Raw genomic sequence first — 21,243 nt, forward strand, 5'->3', positions numbered from 1 at the left:
TGAGCGGGTGTAGGACGCTGGTGACGTCACTTATCTCCGGACATTATCTCCGGACAAAGCCACGGAAGTTGGCACAAATTGCCGGAAGTAGTATTCTAGGCAATTATATATTAGATTTTAATGTTATCAGTGTTTACCTTTGAACGTTTATATTGTATTGTCCTGTCACCAGACATGTGTACGATTATCGGCCGAAAGCCTCTCTGGAACCAATAATCACCCCATGTAAAGGTATCTTTATAAGTTAAAGATTCAGAATACTATGACTTTTATCATATCCTGAACAGTCAAGTTTTTTATGAACCGTTAAGGTTTTCTGGTTGAAGTAAAAAAAACTCTGAGTGTTTACAGTTTGAAACCATAAAATGTTGAAAAATTATGTCATTCTTGAGTATATCACTCAATGGTGCTCATAAACGTGTCAAATTTGATCTATAATATACGTTACTTTAATCTTTAATATACTTAAGAACAGGGCCCCAGACATCACACAGGGGGTCTGAAACACCGCACAGTGGTCCAAAATATCGCTGTGCTCTGCCTGGGGCCCCATATGCTGCCTGGGGCCCCTGTGCTCTGCCTGGGTCCCCATATGCTGTCTGGGGCCCCTGTGCTCTGCCTGGGGCCCCATGTTCTGCCTGGGGCCCCTGTGCTCTGCCTGGGGCCACTGTGCTCTGCCTGGGGCCCCATATGTTGCCTGGGGCCCCTGTGCTCTGCCTGGGGCCCCATATGCTGCCTGGGGCCCCTGTGCTCTGCCTGGGGCCCCATAGGCTTCCTGGGGCCCCTGTGCTCTACCTGGGACCACTGTGCTCTGCCTGGGGCCCCATATGCTGCCTGGGGCCCCTGTGCTCTGCCTGGGGCCCCTGTGCTCTGCCTGGGGCCCCATGTTCTGCCTGGGGCCACTGTGCTCTGCCTGGGGCCCCATAGGCTGCCTGGGGCCCCTGTGCTCTGCCTGGGACCACTGTGCTCTGCCTGGGGCCCCATATGCTGCCTGGGGCCCCTGTGCTCTGCCTGGGGCCACTGTGCTCTGCCTGGGGCCCCATATGCTGCCTGGGGCCCCTGTGCTCTGCCTGGGGCCCCATATGCTGCCTGGGGCCCCTGTGCTCTGCCTGGGGCCCCTGTGCTCTGCCTGGGGCCCCTGTGTTCTGCCTGGGGCCCCATGTTCTGCCTGGGGCCACTGTGCTCTGCCTGGGGCCCCATAGGCTGCCTGGGGCCCCTGTGCTCTGCCTGGGACCACTGTGCTCTGCCTGGGGCCCCATATGCTGCCTGGGGCCCCTGTGCTCTGCCTGGGGCCCCTGTGCTCTGCCTGGGGCCCCATATGCTGCCTGGGGCCCCTGTGCTCTGCCTGGGGCCCCTGTGCTCTGCCTGGGGCCCCATATGCTGCCTGGGGCCCCTGTGCTCTGCCTGGGGCCACTGTGCTCTGCCTGGGGCCCCATATGCTGCCTGGGGCCCCTGTGCTCTGCCTGGGTGTAGGACACTGGTGACGTCACTTATCTCCGGACATTAGCTCCGGACATTAGCTCCGGACATTATCTCCAGACATTATCTCCGGACATTAGCTCCGGACAAAGCCACGGAAGTTGGCACAAATTGCAGGAAGTAGTATTCTAGGCAATTATATATTAGATATATATATGAATGTGTGTTAGTAATAGGCTGTAGACTAGATGCTCTGCATTGCCTGTGTGAACAATGCCACATACAGACTATTATCGCTTATCTTTTTGTGCACTAATGCCAAACAACCAATACTGGATTGAAAGTGGTTGTTTCATCTGTATTTTTTGCACCTGTGTTGTTGCCATCATTAATCGGGTCTGATGCGCCCTGCTGGTGCATTTGTTTGGAGGCTTCAGCAGGTAACCATCTCTGCTTTTTCCTCGGCAGCTGTCAGTCACATGACCTGTCTACTATGTGTATGTGTGAGCTAATATATACTGCCAGGGGGGAGGGCTTCCTGTTAGCTGGGGATTTATCAGGCTGCCAATTTAGCTTACAAATACTGAGGTAAAAATAATGAGCAAATAACGTGTGAACGAGGTCTAATACAGGAGGAGATGACACACAGATATATACTATATACAGGAGGAGATGACACACAGGTATATACTATATACAGGGGAGATGACACACATGTATATACTATATACAGGGGAGATGACACACGTATATACTATATACAGGAGATGACATACAGGTATATACTATATACAGGAGGAGATGACACACATACACTCACCGGCCACTTTATTAGGTACACCATGCTAGTAACGGGTTGGACCCCCTTTTGCCTTCAGAACTGCCTCAATTCTTCGTGGCATAGATTCAACAAGGTGCTGGAAGCATTCCTCAGAGATTTTGGTCCATATTGACATGATGGCATCACACAGTTGCCGCAGATTTGTCGGCTGCACATCCCAAAGATGCTCCATACAAGGCAGGATGGATCCATGCTTTAATGTTGTTTACGCCAAATTCTGACCCTACCATCCGAATGTCGCAGCAGAAATCGAGACTCATCAGACCAAGCAACGTTTTTCCAATCTTCTACTGTCCAATTTCGATGAGCTTGTACAAATTGTAGCCTCAGTTTCCTGTTCTTAGCTGAAAGGAGTGGTACCCGGTGTGGTCTTCTGCTGCTGTAGCCCATCTGCCTCAAAGTTCGACGCACTGTGCGTTCAGAGATGCTCTTAGGCCTACCTTGGTTGTAACGGGTGGCGATTTGAGTCACTGTTGCCTTTCTATCAGCTCGAACCAGTCTGCCCATTCTCCTCTGACCTCTGGCATCAACAAGGCATTTCCGCCCACAGAACTGCCGCTCACTGGATTTTTTTTCTTTTTCGGACCATGCTCTGTAAACCCTAGAGATGGTTGTGCGTGAAAATCCCAGTAGATCAGCAGTTTCTGAAATACTCAGACCAGCCCTTCTGGCACCAACAACCATGCCACATTCAAAGGCACTCAAATCACCTTTCTTCCCCATACTGATGCTCGGTTTGAACTGCAGGAGATTGTCTTGACCATGTCTACATGCCTAAATGCACTGAGTTGCCGCCATGTGATTGGCTGATTAGAAATTAAGTGTTAACAAGAAGTTGGACAGGTGTACCTAATAAAGTGGCCAGTGAGTGTATATACTATATACAGGGGAGATGACACAAGTATATACTATATACAGGAGGAGATGACACACTGGTATATACTATATACAGGGGAGATGACATACAGGTACATACTATATACAGGGGAGATGACACACAGGTATATACTATATACAGGGGAGATGACACACAGGTATATACTATATACAGGGGAGATGACACACAGGTATATACTATATACAGGAGATTACACACAGGTATATACTATATACAGGAGGAGATGACACACAGGTATATACCATATACAGGAGATAACACACAGGTATATACTATATACAGGAGATGACACACGTATATACTATATACAGGGGAGATGACACACGTATATACTATATACAGGAGGAGATGACACAGGTATATACTATATACAGGAGATGACATAGGTACATACTATATACAGGAGGAGATGACACACAGGTATATACTATATACAGGAGCAGATGACACACAGGTATATACTATATACAGGAGGAGATGACATACAGGTATATACTATATAAAAGAGGAGATGACACATAGGTATATAGAGGAGGAGATGACATACAGCAGGTATATACTATATACAGGGGAGATGACTTACAGGTATATACTATATACAGGAGATGACATACAGGTATATACTATATATAGGAGGAGATGACATACAGGTATATAGTATATACAGAAGAGATGACATACAGGTATATACTATATACAGGAGATGACACATAGGTATAAACAATATACAGGAGGAGATGACATACAGCAGGTATATACTATTTACAGGGGAGATGACATACAGGTATATACTATATACAGGAGATGACATACAGGTGTATACTATATATAAGGGAGATGACAAACATGTATATACTGAGGTGAAAATGAGGGGTGAGAGGTGAAAATGAAAAGGTGTTAGTGCAAAATGAGAGGAGTGAGGGAAAATAGTGGAGTTATCAGAAAATGACAGATGTGAGGTCGAAATGACAAGTGTTAGGGGGGAATGAGAGGAGTGAGGGGGAAAATGAGAGATGTGAGGGGGAAAATGAGAGGCGTGATGGGAAAATAAGAGAAGTGAGGTGCTATAACTAACCACAGATATTTGCTATGCCCAGGCAACGCCGGGCTCTTCAGCTAGTTATATGTATATATATATATATATATATATATATATATATATATATATGTGACGAAGTAGCGATCTCAGAAACACGCTGCTGTGTCAGATGAGAAGCCCGACACTATATCACAGGCAGACAGTCTGAGAACAGTGTTCCACGTGGTTGTGGAAATGCTGTATGTATCTCCTAGTGCTGTGAAAGATACAAAAGGTCAGTATCTGGTTACACTATCCTATTGCTTGCTCTCTCTTGGTTAGGCCCCTTTCACATGTCTGGTTTTGTGTCTGTATGCGGTTCGTTTTTTAAGGGCCGCAAATACGGACACATGCACACCCATTCAATGGTCGTGTGCATATGTCAGGTTTTTCACATAGACCGCTTGAAAAACCAACAGACATGTCAGGTTTTTTTTGCGCAGCAGGGACAAAATGTGTGCTGCACGCTGATGATACATGGATGATATCCGTGTGTCATCCGCCGCCTGGGAACAAGAGGTACAGTTTGCGCTGTTCACAGTTGCTGGCTGCTGAAGGAAGCTCTCATCATTGTCTCCTGGTTGCTCCGAAATCAGCGCAACCAGACGAAAATGATGGAACTTGCATTCAGCAGCAGCTGTGTAACTCCTGTGTAAAATAAAGAATGAAATAATAATAAAAAAAAAAAATGTTAATCTGGAATAAGGGATAATATCCTATAAGGTTCCCAGGCTATTAATGACAGCTCACAGCTGTCTGCTCAGCCTTTCCCGGTGAATTTATGGGGGAGCTCAGTAACAAAAATGACGTAGGGTTCTCCTATAAATTCAAACCAGCAAATGCAAAACTGGCAGCCGTAGGTTGACATTACTAGCCTGAGAAGGGATCAGAGATATGGCCCCCTCCTCCCCCAGGCTACCAATATTAGCCCTCAGCCCCCCCAAAAAGGGTGCATCCTTAAGAAGAAACAACAAAAATAATAAACATATTTTAATGTGCCTGTTAAATCATTGGTATAATTCATTTGGTACATTGTACTTAATACTCACTGTTGCATATCCATGATTGGGATCAGTCTAGATGTTATCTGGTGGAAGGTACTATAGCAAATAGATGTAGCCAGGCCCAATGTCTTTGATCATCTAACCACCCCCTGGTGTGCTGGCCCCAGCTGCCAAATTATCCCCAACCAATTCCCACAATCCATCTCTCCTGAGCCTGGATTGTGGTCTGTAAATTTAGAAACATCCTTAGGGGTGCACGCAAGCATCCCCGAAGCAAAGCATCCCAGAAGATAAGCATCAAAATAAAGCAGTTATTCCATGGCAATTAGTCCGGGCAGGAGTCTGGAAACCCACACTCTGCTCTCTCTTCTATCCATGTGCTATATTCCTATCCTCCTATGTTCCCTTGGCATCCACATTCACCACACCATCCCCCCTCCATCACGACTCAAACATCAGCTCCCCTCTCCTTCCCTCTCCCATGTACTTCTCAACTTCCTGAAAAATCTCAGCCCATCTTGCCCAAACACACTGCACAAAAAGACTTCGTACAATTCCAAAAACTACTTGCTCTTTATCTTCCTACTCCTACTGATTTCAGGGGACATCTTCCCCAACCCTGGTCCACCATCCACCAACCTCAACCCCTACCCTACCTCACATCGATACCTTACTATCCTTACTAATATTAGTTGCACTCCTTCATTTCCTTTTGATTGTGCCTTTTGGAATCCACTGTCTTTATGTAACAAGCTCCCTTTCCTACACAATTACTTTCTGAAAAACTCTCTTAATCTGTTGGCCCTCACGGAAACCTGGATTCAGGATTCTGACACTGTCTCTCCTGCTGCCATTTCCCCTGGTGGCTTACAATTATCACATTCCACGAGACCCACAAACAGACATGGTGGTGGAGTCGGCATACTCCTGTCCCCCCAACTTTCCAGGTCATCCTCCCAGTTCCATCACCCTCATTCCCTTCTTTTGAGATCCACAATATCAGGCTCTTCCGTCCCCTCTCCATCAGAGTAGCCGTCATATACCGGCCCCCAGGCTCACTCACCCACTTCCTGGACCATTTCTCTGCCTGACTGCCGCACTTCATGTCCTCTGAACTTACAACCCTTATCCTGGGAGACTTCAACATCCCCAATAACAGCCCCACTTCCACATCTGCATCCCAGCTTCTATCACTAACCACTTCTCTAGGCCTCTCATAGCTCTCAACCTCTGAAACACACAAAGACGGTAACACCCTTGACCTGGTCTTTGTCCGGCTCTGTTCAATCTCCTACCTAGATAACTCACTGCTTCCCCTCTCTGACCTCAACATTCTCTCCTTCACGCTCACAATCCCTCGCTCACCCCAGCACACTCCTACCTACCACATTCAGAAATCTACATGCTATTAACTCTCAACAATGCTAGCACAAAAAAGGATTCAAAGATCCTCCAAAAATTCCAAAAAACAGCAAAAAAAGGCAGAGATGCTTACCTGCCTAGGCCTCAGAACAAATGCATTATCAGGATGCAGTGGACCCATGTGGTTAAGATGGCGGCTACACAGGTGCAGAAATACCAATAAGGCAGCCACTCACAACCTACCAAATTAATGGAGGGGGTGGCTGCTTGGCATATTAACTCTCATACACTTTCAGACTCCCTAGACTCATCATTGTCCCGAATCTCTTTTTCCTGTCCTGATCAGGCTGTACATCACTACAATGACACTCTTAGAAACACCCTTGACCAAGTAGCTCCCTTCACCCTCAGAACCTCCAAAACACAGAGTAAAACAGCCCTGGCTCACATCACAAACCTGATTTCTCCAGCGATGCTCTAGATGTGCTGAACGCTTATGGAGGAAAACTCGCACACCAGAAGACTTCATACACTTAAAATTTATGTTAAGAACCTATAATTCTGCCCTTTACCTCGCCAAACTTGTCTACTTCACCACCCTGATCTCCTCACTAGCCAACAACCCCAAGAAACTTTTTGACATCTTTCACTCCCTCCTGAGGCCAAAAGCACAAGCCCCTATTACAGACATTTGTGCTGATGACCTGGCCTCCCAAGTTATAGAGAAAATAGATAATATCAATCAGGAAATCCGCTCCCAGCCACCAAGTGCAGTGACTCCCATCCCTCCCTGCATTTCCCCTGGCTCACTCTCCACATTCGATCCCATCACAGAAGAAGAAGTCTCCAAGCTCCTCTCTTCTTCTCATCCGACTACATGCACTACTGACCCCATTCCCTCTTATCTCCTCCAGTCTCTCTCTCTCCAGTCTTCACAACTCGCCTAACTACAATCTTTAATCTCTCTCTCCTCTGGCATTTTCCCCTCCTCCTTCAAACACTCTTTCATTACCCCATTACTAAAGAAACCCGCCCTCGACCCATCCTGCACAAACTACAGACCAGTCTCCAATCTCCCCTTCATCTCTAAACTCTTGGAGCACCTTATCTACTACAGAGTTACCCAATAGCTCTCCACTCATTCCCTCTTAGATCCTTCACAGTCCGGTTTCCGCCCCAGACATTTGACAGAAACTGCACTCATCATGGAAACAACAAAAACCCTCACTGTCGCCCTGATCCACTCCCGCCTGGACTACTGCAATGCTCTATTAATTGGCCTCCCCCTTACTCGACTTTCCCCTCTCCAGTCTATCCATAATGCAGCAGCCAGGGATGTCCATCTAGCTAATCGGTATTCAGACGAGTCCGCTCTTTGCCAGTCGTTACACTGGCTGCCAATTCATTATGGAATCCCATTCAAAGTACTTGATCTCACCCACAAAGCTCTTCACAGTGAAGCACTTCCTTACATCTCCTCCCTCATTTTGGTTTGGTTTGCAGAGCCTAACCGACCACAGGGCTCTGCAAACGACTTTCGACTAACCTCTGCACTAATCCGTACCTCCCACTCCCGACTCCAAGACTTCTCCCGTGCTGCGTCAATCCTCTGGAATGCTCTACCTCAAGATATTAGGACCATCCACAATTTGCATAGTTTTTGGCGCTCCCTGAAAACACATTTGTTCAGAGCGGCCTATCACGTTCACTAATCAAAGTCATTTTATATTTGTGTGTGTGTGTGGCCCATTCACTACTTCCATCTATCCCCCATCCCCTGAAGATGGCTCGACCATCATTGTAAATTCATCATTGTAACTACACACCTGTACTTTGTATCTCCCCCACCTCATTGTAGATTGTAAGCTCTCACGAGCAGGGTCATCTTATTTTGCTTTAATTATTGTATTGTTAACGTTGTTACTTATGACCGTTGTGTTTGAAACTGTTAAACTGTAAAGCGCTGCGGTATATGTTGGCGCTATATAAAGATTATTATAATAAACAACCATATCCCTCACGTGTCCCACGCCATAATCCATTTCTGCGATATCTAGTTTACAACCTGAATGGTGGCATGATGTGACAGTCCAGGCAGAAAACCATGAGACAATGAGGTGCTGTGAGCGCAGCTTCAGTGATGAGTGGTTCAAAGGCTAACTTTACTGTCAGTCGGGACGATGAACTGCTGTGACCTCAATGAGATCACTGCTCGTGGTGATCTCACTGAGGACACCGCAGTTCATTGTCCCAACTCACAGTGATGTGCTGGTGGAAATGCACCTTCAGTGACCGGTGTTAACCTCTATGACATCACTGCTCGTCATTGAAGATGTGCTCGCAGCACCTTATTGTCTCATGTTTTTCTGCCTGGACGATCGCATTGTGCTACCGGTCAGCTTGAAAACCAAATAAACACAGAGATGGATTACGGCATGGGACAGTACTGCTAATCTTCACTTCGGACAGTTGAGGGATATGGTTGTTTATTATTTTTGTTTTTGTTACGGGGACGAGGACTTCAATGGATTAGGCGTAAGGTGAGTATTATGGTTATTATTTTCTGTCTTTTACAGGGGATAAGGGCTTCAATGGATTAGGCATAAGCTGAGTATAACGCCTAATCCATTTGCTCATTTTTAAATAAATGTGTAAGACAGGGTGTTGATTTTTATTTCAAATAAAGGATTTTATTCTTACTGTGTGTTTATTTCCAAACTTACTATAGGGTTAGTAATGGGGGCATCTTATAGTCTCCGCTCCATTTCTATCCCCTGGGCTTGATGTCCGCTGACAATACAAGGCTGACATCAACCCCAAACCTATTACCCCACTTACCACTGCCACAGGGCAAGTGGAAAAGCGAGGTTAAGTGCCAGATTTGGAGCATCTTAATAGCCTGGGAACCTTATGGGACATTGCCCCAGATTATTACCCTCTGCTGGTTATGAACATTGAGCGGGAGCACACACTTTTTTTTAAATTTAATTCACAAAGGAGTTACACAGTTGCTGCTTATACAACTCGCATCATTGTCGCCTGGTCTCAGGAAGGGGCGAGTCTTATGGGGACAGAAGAGGAAATCCAAGCAATATCAGCCTACACTAAAATAATATTCAATATAGCAAAAGCAATATAGAAGGATGCAAGTGCATCCTGAGCCCAGTTCTACTAGTCTGGTTCTTTGCAATATTCAAAGATAAATTCTGCCAGCATCCAGGTTGAAATTTCGATTTATTGATGATGCAATTTATTCCACACAATGTTGTGAATAACACGTGTCTTTCTCAATGGTCTTTTCAGTTGAAACAGACCTCATTTGTTGTTTGCAACCTTGCATGGAATACATCATTTTAAAATAAAAAATTTGTGCTTAATGTTGGAAAATTTTACCATTTTGTTTTAAGTAGACAGAAAAAGCAGACACTGATCACTTAATGACAAAAACACAACAAATTAAAGAACTAAAGGACAATTCAATGAAATAAGTAGCGCTTTCTATAATGTAAGTGGACACATTTCCTACCAGCATTCATGTTGGCAAAGAGAACATTTTAGTAAAGTAGTTTGGAACCCACACCTCTATAATATAAGCACCTACTCACCGCCTTTTTGGTAGTCTAGGAGTTTTATCATCTTTGCGCCGACGTCCTCTCCTTCAGAAAAAGGGAAGAAAAATAAATACAATGCAACGGCTTGATCGTAAAAAAGAGTTCAGATGAAAAGTGACAAACGTATAAGGGAACAACTGAACAGCAACTACTGAAATACCTGTCTTTTCTGTTACTGGCATTCCAAAAGTGACGTAAATGAGAGCTGAACTGCAGTATCCAAAAATAGTCACTTCAAAGTTAACAGTGGCATGTAAAAGTTTGGGCACCCCTAGTCAAAATTACTGTTATTGTGAACAGTTACGCAAGGTAAATCTTTCTGAGGGGTCTTTTGTAGTCAAGTGGGGATTCTGATTTGCCTCTCTAGCAATCCTACGAGGAGCTCACTGAAATTTTGCCTGGTCTTCCAGACCTAATCTCGACCTCCACTGTTCCTGTCAACAGCCATTTCTTAATTACATTTTGAACTCAGGAAAAGGCAACTTGAAAATGCTTCGCTATCTTCTCGGCCCCTAACACATGTCAGTGGATAATGTTAAATTATGCAACCATACGACAAACATGACTGTAACAGGAAAATTGTCCATTCATGTAAAAATGTGACTGGATATATTTTACTGAAGTTGGCTCCATATGACTACGGCAATTTGGTTCATTAAGACGCAGCAATAATATCATGCTAAGGAGGTGTTCACATGTTGTGGATGCATTTTTCTGAAATTGCAACACAGCTGCAGTGTGTCACGGCACAGTAGCAAGATATTCTGGGGCTAGGGGCTCCTTCCCTATTTATAAAGCTAGAGGCGCCATAGCTATCCCTGCTCTCTGGATTACTTCTGATGGTGAAGAGCCGGGGCCATGTGCCTAACTGAGCTCCTGAATCAGCCCTTATTTGCCCCTCCCCATCCCAGGGAAGTTGGGAGTTATTGTGTATATGAATACACAAAACCAGACAAACAAGAGAAGACATACAGGGATGAATGAAATCATACAAATATGCACTCATAAACAACATAGTGGAACCTCAGGAAATAAAGGGAGAAAAACAAGTAGGAGAGGATGAGGTTATTCACACAGACAAATCACCATGCAACAGTCTCCTTAAAAACAATTCAAAATGCCTCCACAGACAACCAACACCTCCAACCAGGCAGTATAGAACTAACTCTGCAATGCCTGCTTGCCAGAGGAGAGTACCGCATTATTATTCAGACTATGAGACACACTTTTTTATTCAAATTCCAATGAATTATACCTGCAATTAAAGTAAAAAAAAATAAAAGTGAAAGTCCCATAAAGGGACTAGGTTAAAAAAGGAATTAAAAACAATATATATATATGTAAAAAAAAATAATTACAAAATAATAATACTAAACCCACTAATAAATACACATTTTATGTAAAATAAAAAAGTGCACATTTGGTATCGCCGAGTTCGGAACAATCCGATCTATAAACGTGTCATGCTACTTAACCCCTTCAGTGAATGCCGTAAAAATAAAACACATAAAAAAGTAGCAAACAATGCTTTATCATCATATAATCCACAAATAAGGAAAGATGAGGGCACTCACCAGTCTTCAAGTAATTCAAACTTTTATTGGCAAAATCTCCAGATAAAATTCATGGCCATCTTTCTTTCTTTTGTTACTCTCTCCTTTGCTGACAATAATAAATTCTCTGGGTAACCCCTCTTTCGTAATCTCTGTAACATCTCCTCTGATTGACGTTCAAATCCCTCTTCGGTATTGTTATTTTGCTTTTTATAATCAGTGCATGTATTGTGCGTGCGAGATTACTAATTTGGATTATATTTACAGCCGTTATTCGTAGTTTATAGGTAAATACATATTGTATGATGTTGTTTTAAATGTGCTTTTTAAAGTAAGTGTATTTTAGGTTGGTGGGAGGGTTTTGGTGGTGGAGGGAGGTGTCTTGGCCGGCACTATATTTCCGCTGTCTTGCCCCTACACTAATTGACCCGTAGAAGCGCAAGCACAGCGCGAAACGGCCGTCGTCCCTGATCTCCCCTGCTCACACGAGCTTCGGCTCCGTCATTCCCGGCCATGAATTTTATCTGGAGATTTTGCCAATAAAAGTTTGAATTTCTTGAAGACTGGTGAGGGCCCTCATCTTTCCTTATTTGTGGATTATACAGATGGTCACTTTTTTTCTGAGGAGCACCTAGAGTCGAATATCGTATGGCTGTATCAATCGCTGCCTAGCACCCAGATAACAGGTAGCGGTCTGGAGATAACCTCTACGATAGAGACTGTGCCGCCCTGTTTATGCATTTTTTGTTTGGTGGCTTTATCATCATCCCACTTGGAAAAAGTGGAATAAAACACAATCAAATAGACGAATGTAAATAAAAATAGCATCACTGAAGATGCCATTTTGTGCTGCAAAGAACAAGCAGCCATACAGCTCTATCAGCAGAAAAATAAAAAAGTTATAGCTCTCAAAATAAAGCGATGTAAAAATAATTATTTTTTCTATAAAAGTTTTTATTGTGTTAAAGAGCCAAAACATTAAAAAAAACTATATAAATGTGGCATCGCTGTAATCGTGTACTTACCCGAACAATAAAGCGACCTTATCAATTTTACCACATGCAGAACGGAGAAAAAAAAACAAAAAGATAAAAAAAATCCTAAATTGATGGTTTTTGTTCCTTCTGCTTCAACAAGAATCGGAATAGAAAGCGATCAAAAAATGTCATGTGCCCGAAAATAGTACCAATAAAAAAAAAAGTCAGCCCATCCCGCAAAAAACAAGTCATAACATGACTCTGTGGGCCAAAATATGGAAAAATTATAGCTCTCAAAATATGGTGCTGCAAAAAATTCTTGCAAAAAAAAAAAAAAGTCTTAGTGTGTGACAGCAGCCAAATATAAAAACCCGATAAAAATCTGGTGTTGCTGTAATCACACTGACCCGAAGAATAAAGTCACCTAATCACTTATACTGCATGAGGAACAGCACAAAAAATAAACCCAATTTTTATCCTGCAGTGGATTTGTTCATTCTGCCTCCCAAAGATCAAAGTAATGCTCGGTGCACATTTATCATGTGCTTTGGCGCTGAGCTCTTACTCCAGGGTTTCCATGTACATCTCTGAAATACCGATTCAGACAAAACCGCCGGTGGAAGATGCCTTATTATAAGGAATGGAGGAATTGTGAACCCCAAAGGACCGGTGATCCGGCGGTGTCCGTCTTTTTAGGCGTGCATAAAAACGTGGCCCACCATAGTTCTGTGCACCTCTGAAAGGAATTACGCTGCTGCCTCATTATAGTGATTGGATCCCTCGGAGTTTCATCTGTTACGGAGATTTAGATGTAAATCTCAAAGTAAGGGCTCAGCCAGATAAATGTTATCCCAAATGTTATGAAAAATTTATCCAATACAAGTTTTAACTCAATCCACAAAAAAGCAAGCTCTCACTCTGGTTCGTCATTTGTTAACGGAAATATAGGGGGCTTCCATGCTACTGGTAAAGCAAAATGGCTCATTGCCCCCAAAAAGAAGTTCAGCAAATTCTGCGCTCCCAAATCCAAATGCCTTTAGAGTTCACATTTGGTAGGAGTATAATTTCCAAAATGGGATCACTTGACGGGGGATTCTGTTCTCTAGCACTTAGGGGCTCAGTATATGGAATCTGCAAAGTATACTAGGAAAATCTGCGCTCCAAGAGGCAAATAGCGTTCCATCCCTACAGAGACTCTCCGTATGGCTAAGCAGTACCGTACAGCCATGGGGTATTTCTAGAGTCAGCAGAAATTGTGGGACAAATTCTGGTGCCAATTTTACCCACTTTTGGTGTGAATATATAAAATCTGGGGCTAAAACAACATTTTTGTGGTAAAAATGTAATTACTTTTACTTCACTGCCCAATGGTATCAAATTCTGTGACCCAATGATGGTGTCAACATGATCACTGCACCCCTAGATTAATTCATCCAGAGGTGTATTTTGTAAAATGGGGTCACTTATGAGGAGTCCTGCTGTTCTGGCACCTCAGGGGCTGGCCCAGTGGGTCATGGCACCCTCAAACCCCTCAAACCATAATAGTAAAATCTGCACTATAATATTGTGCTCCTTCCCTTTTGAGCTTTGCACTGTGCCTCAAAAGTAGTTTTCACCCACACATGGGGTATTGGCAAACTCAGGAGAAATTGCACAACAAATGTTGGGGTCCATTTCTGCTGTTACCCTTGATAAAATAAAAAAATTGGTGCTAAAAGATTATTTTTGTGGAAAAAATTTGATTTTTAATTTTCATGGCTCTATGTTATAAACTTATGTAAAGCACTTGGGGGTTCAAGGTGCTCAACTAACATGTAGCTAAGTCCCTTAAGAGTCTAATTTCCAAAATGGGGGTCACTTGTGTGGGTTTCCACTGTTTAGGCACATCAGGGGGTCTACAAACCCAACATGGCGTCCGCTCTAGATTCCAGCCAATTTTGCGTTCAAAACACGAAACGGTGATCCCTCCTTCCCTTCCGAGCCCTGCCCCCAAACAGAGGTCTTCCTCACATGGGGTATCGGCGTACTCAGGAGAAATTGCACAACAAATGTTGTGGTTCATTTTCTCCTGATTCCCTTGAGAAAATAAAAAAAAAATTGTGTACAAAGTAAAATTGTTGTGAAAAAAAGTTAAATGATCATTTTTTCCTTCCACATTGCTTCAGTTCTTGTGAAGCACCTGAAGGGTTAATAAACCTTGGGGGGGGGGGGGTAAAGTTTTTAGAATGTTGTCACTTTGGGGTGTTTTCTGTTATATAGGCCCCCAAAGTCACTTCGAATATGAGGTGGTTCCTAAAAAAATGGTTTTGTAAATTTAGTTGGAAAAATTAGAAATCGCTGGTCAATTTTTAACCTTTATAACTTCATAAGGCTAGGTTCACATTGCATTTAGTACAATCCATTTAAAGGATCCGTTAAACGCATGTACTGAATTGAGCCAAATTTTGTGTAAATTTGGCTTCACGTTAAAGCTTGCGTTAACGCACATGACTGCGTTGTCATTTTGATGTCTGTTCGTGAAGCATCCGTTTGTCTGCCTTCAGGCACTGTCAATAAAGTTGTTCTCTCTTTTTTTTGCTCTTTTGTCAGCATTGGGTGTGTGTGGATAAACATTCTCCATTTTGAAAGCATTGAGTGAACTTCTGCAAGCAAGATGTTTGTGTCTGAGCTTGTTAGATTTCGCTTGATGCAGTTGCGACTTCGGCAGAGAAGGCGTATTTCCCAAAGGAGATATTGGATCCATGAAGTGAATTTTTTACGGAATAAGTATGGTGCCTTTCACACCCTGTATGTTCAGCTAAGGGATCATCTCTTTAAATTTCAACATTATCTTCGGTTGTCCATTGAAACCTTTGATATTCTGCTCTCACATGTGAAGGATGAGATACATCATCAGCGCAGCACTTTCCGTGATAGTATTTGTGCGGAGCAACATTTAGTGGTGACTCTGAGGTAATTATCCTTTTTTTTTTTTTTTAACATTGTTCTATTGACAAAGACAGGATGTAATTTATCGTGGTGCATGTCTTTTAATTATGTACACTTTGCCAATTGTCCTATTCCATTTTAAATTGCCTTTATTTTAGTAGTCCTTAAAAATCTTTACAATATGTCCATATTGCTAATTTTTTGGGGGGATTGTCGACATATCTGGCTACCGGAGAATCTTTTGCTTTACTGAATTTTCAATTTCGACTGGGGAAATCGACCATTTGCCAACTAGTTCGTGAAACTTGTGATGCCATTTGGAACAACTTACAACCACTTTTGCTACCAACCCCGACAACAGAACTGTGGCTTTCGATTTCCCAAAATTTTGAGGATGTAGCCAATTTCCCCAATTGCATTGGTGCCGTGGATAGCAAGCACATTCGGATTCAGAAACCAGTGCATAGTGGATCCCTATACTACTATCAAAAACGGTAATTAGACCTACCGGTAATTGTATTTCCAGGAATCCATCCTGACAGCACCATTGGAGGATGTTGTTCTTACCCTTAGTGGGACAGGAACAACAAGCGGTTAAAAGGACCCTCCCCACTCCACCCACCAGTGATTTTCCAAGTACCACATCTGGATGGATGCAAAAAAGAGAATTTATTCAACAAATTTACACCAATGTTACATCACATTAGTCTATAATACAAATTTGCAGTGGGAGGGAACTAGTAGTGCTGTCAGGATGGATTCCTGGAAATATAATTACCAGTAGGTCTAATTACCGTTTCCCAGTTCACCACCTGACAGCACCATTGGAGGAGACATGTAGTTTATAGTGTCTGGCAAAAGTAGAAAGACTTGTCCAAGTCGCAGCCCTACAGATCAGCTCTGCTGAAGCTCCCCCCCTCTGCCCATGATGTAGCAATAGCTCGGGTTGATTGGGCTCTAAGGGTATGTGTCCACGTTCAGGATTGCATCAGGATTTGGTCAGGATTTTTCATCAGTATTTGTAAGCCAAAACCAGGAGTGGGTGATAAATACAGAAGTGGTGCATATGTTTCTGTTATACTTTTCCTCTAATTGTTCCACTCCTGGTTTTGGCTTACAAATACTGATGAAAAATCCTGACCAAATCCTGATGCAATCCTGAACGTGGACACATACCCTTAGGGAATCTGGGGGATCCTTCCCCTGGACTGTATACACTAGGTTTACAGTAGTCTTAATCCACCTAGCAATGGTTGACTTTGCTGCCTTACAACCTTTATTTGGTCCCCCGTACTGTATGAACAGGTTCGTGTCTCGTCTCCAACCTTCAGTCGCCCCTAGGTATTTCAGAACTGTCTCTCTAACGTCAAGGTTATGATAGACCCCTTCCTTCATGTTTCTAGGGTGTTGGCAGAATGAGGGAAGAATTACTTCTTGGTTTATGTTTGTTGATGAGACTACCTTGGGAAAAAAGGCTGGATTAAGTCTTAAGACTATTCTGTCGTCAAAAGATCCGGAGGTATAGATCCTGTATGGATAGAGCCTGCATTTCCCCCCCTTCTCTTAGCTGAAGTGATGGCCACTAGGAAGGCTGTTTTAAAGGAGAGATTGGCTATGTCCATGTCCTCTCATAGTAAATATGGGGATCTGCACAGTGCATTAAGGACCAAATTTAGGTCCCAAGGAGGAGACGATTTCCTCTCATTCTTTGTATGGCTCTAGCAAATCTTGCTATCCAAGGATGGGAGGCTAACGATGAGTCAAAAAACACACTAAGGGCAGCAATCTGTACTTTTAAAGTACTAGGCCGGAAGCCTTTTTTTAAAACCAAGTTGTAAAAAGTCAAGGATTCTAGGAATGTCTGGTTTTGAGGTGTCTATAGGGACCTCTCCTAGAAAAGAGCAATACCGCTTCTAGATCTTATTATAGATTGCTGAAGTCACCGGCTTCCTGCTTGCCTGGAGTGTGGTGATAACCTCTTCTGACAGGCCTCTGGATCTTAGAGTCAGGCGTTAAGGATCCAGGCAGACAGCTGTAGTGAATCCGGATTGATGTGTAACACTGGACCTTGGCACAGAAGGTCCTGCCTCTTCGGCAAGAGGATAGGTCTTTTTGTCGTCATTCTGGATAAAAGAGAAAACCAGCTCCTCTTGGGCCAAAACGGAACCATCAGGATTACAGTTGCTCTTTCGTCCCGTATCTTCCTGAGTGTTCTCGGGATCAGTGGCAGGGGTGGAAAAGCGTACAGAAGACCTTCTCCCCAATGTTGAGACAGCGTGTCGACTCCCGCTGCTCCCTATAGAGGATTGAGAGAGAAAAATGCTCTGGCCTTTGCATTTGACCTGGTGGCAAAGAGATCCACTAGAGGCGTCCCCCACGGCTGGCACAGATTGCTGAACACTTCTGGATTCAATTCCCATTCTCTGGGATCTACTGTCGTTCTGCTTAGGAAATCTGCTATCTGGTTGTTGGCACCCTCCAGGTGAACTGCCGAGATGGACCTGACGGATTTCTCTGCCCAAGCAAAGTGAAGGACAGCATCCAAGCCAGGTGAAAAAACTCCTTTATTGTGCCAAATGCGGTTTCAACCATCAGAGGTCTTTTTCAAGCTCTGATGGTTGAAACGTCGCATTTGGCACAATAAAGAAGTTTTTTCACCTGGATTGGATGCTGTCCTTCACTTTGCTTGGGTATGTACACTTCCAGTTTGGTCCGTGGAACTAGGACGGGCATCCCTTTGCCAGTTGTGCTGTCAGCTACCTTCTAGTTTATTGATTTCTCTGCCCATCTGAAAATCTGTTCTGCCAAGTGCTGTAGAGATGGGTGCCTTGGGCCTCCCTGGTGCCTTGGAAATGCCACTGCTGTCACATTAATATAAATATATTGGCCTGCACTCTATATTAAATCGGGGTGCTGGTGTGACAGACCATGTGGTCCAAATAACAGTATTATATTAATCCACCGCACTCCCTTTATGCAGAAATGTAGATTCTTTTGTAAATGCTAATTTATTCAACTAGAGAAAGAATCAAGTACATTGGATCGCACAAAAGGCAATTGTTACACACTGTGCAAGCGACTCAGAATGATATATCAAAAGGCAATTGTTACACAATGTGCAAGCGACTCAGAATGATATATGACGTTTCGACCCTCCCGGGTCTTACTCTAAGGTCGCACTTAGTCCAGGTTTATATGAATATTTCCTAAAATAGGAAGGACGTCGTCCCTGTGGTATCCAGGGGCAGGTGTAGTTTTTAGATAATAAATATGGCCTAATGGGTGATCCGTCTCTGTATACAACTTTATTTGAGGAGAACAGCGGCGCATCAGCGTCTTGCAGGTTATTGTATAGATTTATGAATAACAAATGTGGCCTAATGGGTGGTTCGTCTCTGGATTTGGCCTTGTTTAAAAGGAACCTGTCACTCCCCCCCCAGTCATTTCAAACTAAAAGAGCCACCTTGTGCAGCAGTAATGCTGCATTCTGACAAGGTGGCTCTTTTAGTTCTGGGGGCTGTAACTTGAGAAATAATCAGTTTTATAATTTGTCTGAAATACCTGCTCCTCAGTCAAGTAGGCCGGCATTTCCCCCCTGCTTCAGACAGCACACAGCTGTCACTCACATCTTCTTGGCGCCGGGTGCCGCCTCCTCCTCACCGCTGTTTTCAAAAGTAGCCGGCGCCTGCGCTCTTATCCCCTGCCTGGTGCAGGCGCAGTGAACGCTGGCCGTCTTTCCTCATATGCAGTCCAGCTGACTGCGCCTGCGCGGCCGCCCTGCTTCTGATTCCCAGCCCCGCAGTGACTTATGATTTATTCACATTGCGGGGCTGGGATTCACAGGCAGGGCGGCCGCGCAGGCGCAGTCAGCTGGACTGCATATGTGGAAAGACGGCCAGCATTCACTGCGCCTGCACCAGGCAGGTGATAAGAGTGCAGGTGATAAGAGTGCAGGCGCCGGCTACTTTTGAAAACAGCGGTGAGGAGGTGGTGCCCGGCACCAAGAAGATGTGAGTGACAGCTGTGTGCTGTCTGAAGCAGGGGGGAAACGCCGGCCCACTTGACTGAGGAGCAGGTATTTCAGACAAATTATAAAACTGATTATTTCTCAAGTTACAGCACCCAGAACTAAAAGAGCCACCTTGTCAGAATGCAGCATTACTGCTGCACAAGCTGGCTCTTTTAGTTTGAAACGACTGGGGGGGGGGGGGTGACAGGTTCCCTTTAAGGATAACAGCGGCGCACCAGCGTCTTGCTGGTGATTATATAGGCATGGGACCCTGTGTGGATGAATGCACGGTGCTCCTGCGTCCTGTACTGCGGCATGCCGCAGCACAGGACGCAGGAGCACCGTGCATTCATCCACACAGGGTCCCATGCCTATATAATCACCAGCAAGACGCTGATGCGCCGCTGTTATCTTTAAACAAGGCCGAATCCAGAGACGAACCACCCATTAGGCCACATTTATTATTCATAAATCTATACAATAACCAGCAAGACGCTGATGCGCCGCTGTTATCCTCAAATAAGGTTGTATACAGAGACGGATCACCCATTAGGCCATATTTATTATCTAAAAACTACACCTGCCCCTGGATACCACAGGGACGTCCTTCCTATTTTAGGAAATATTCATATAAACCTGGACTAAGTGCGACCTTAGAGTAAGACCGGGAGGGTCGAAACGTCATATATCATTCTGAGTCGCTTGCACATTGTGTAACAATTGCCTTTTGTTTGATCCAATGTACTTGATTCTTTCTCTACTTGAGTAAATTAGCATTTACAAAAAATCTACATTTCTGCATAAAGGGAGTGCGGTGGATTAATATAATACTGCTGTCACATTGTCGGACAGAATCCTCACGTGTCTGTCTGACTTGAGACTGGGCCTGGTAGAGCACTTTCCAAATTGCATAAAGTTCTCTGAAGTTTGATGACTTGACCGACACTTCTGGACTCCACTTCTCTTGGTAGTATGTCCTTCCTATGTGCCCGCCCCATCCGTACTGACTGGTGTCTGTGGTAACAGTGACACAGGGATAGAGGATCCATGGAACTCCCACCTTCAGATTTTCCGGGATGGTCCACCAGGTTAGGGACTTCTTTACCGAAGGAGAAAGAACCATCTTCTTCTCCAGAGAATTTTGCCTTCTGTCCCAAGATTTCAGAATTTGCTTCTGTAACCCCCGTGAGTGAAATTGGCTCCATTTCACATAGGGAATACAGGCCGTCATTAAGCCTAGGACTCTCATTGCTTCTCTTATAGAGGAAGTGCTTTTCCTGAACCGGTATATGTTTTCAATTAACGACTTCTGTCTCTCCTCTGGTAAAATAGATGTTCTGGCGTTGGAATCTAATATGACCCCCAAAAATTTTATTCTGGAATTTGGAATTAGGCATGATTTTTCCCAATTCACAATCCATCCCAGATCTTGTAGAATGGAGAGTTTAAGAGGGGATAAGATCGGGTTACTACTAACCTTTCTGGAGGAGGACTGGTGAATTCTAATTTGTAACCGTGAGCAATCACCTGCAGAATCCAAGGGTTTTTGGATATTTTCTGCCA

The 21,243-nt window shown here is 44.0% G+C and overlaps 1 protein-coding gene across 4 annotated transcripts in view; it reads right to left on the minus strand.

Annotated features, from left to right (window-relative positions):
- LOC143764831 (E3 ubiquitin-protein ligase ZFP91-like) overlaps window positions 1-21,243 on the minus strand; it is a 95,506-nt gene that overhangs the window by 22,369 nt on the left and 51,894 nt on the right. For all 4 annotated transcript variants that reach the window (XM_077250822.1, XM_077250824.1, XM_077250821.1 and 1 more), the window contains exon 8: window positions 10,208-10,258. In XM_077250822.1, coding sequence (XP_077106937.1) covers window positions 10,208-10,258 — 51 coding nt within the window. The remainder of the gene's footprint in view (window positions 1-10,207; window positions 10,259-21,243) is intronic.

The sequence above is a fragment of the Ranitomeya variabilis genome, chromosome 4, assembly GCF_051348905.1.
Source record: "Ranitomeya variabilis isolate aRanVar5 chromosome 4, aRanVar5.hap1, whole genome shotgun sequence".
Lineage (NCBI taxonomy): Eukaryota > Metazoa > Chordata > Amphibia > Anura > Dendrobatidae > Ranitomeya > Ranitomeya variabilis.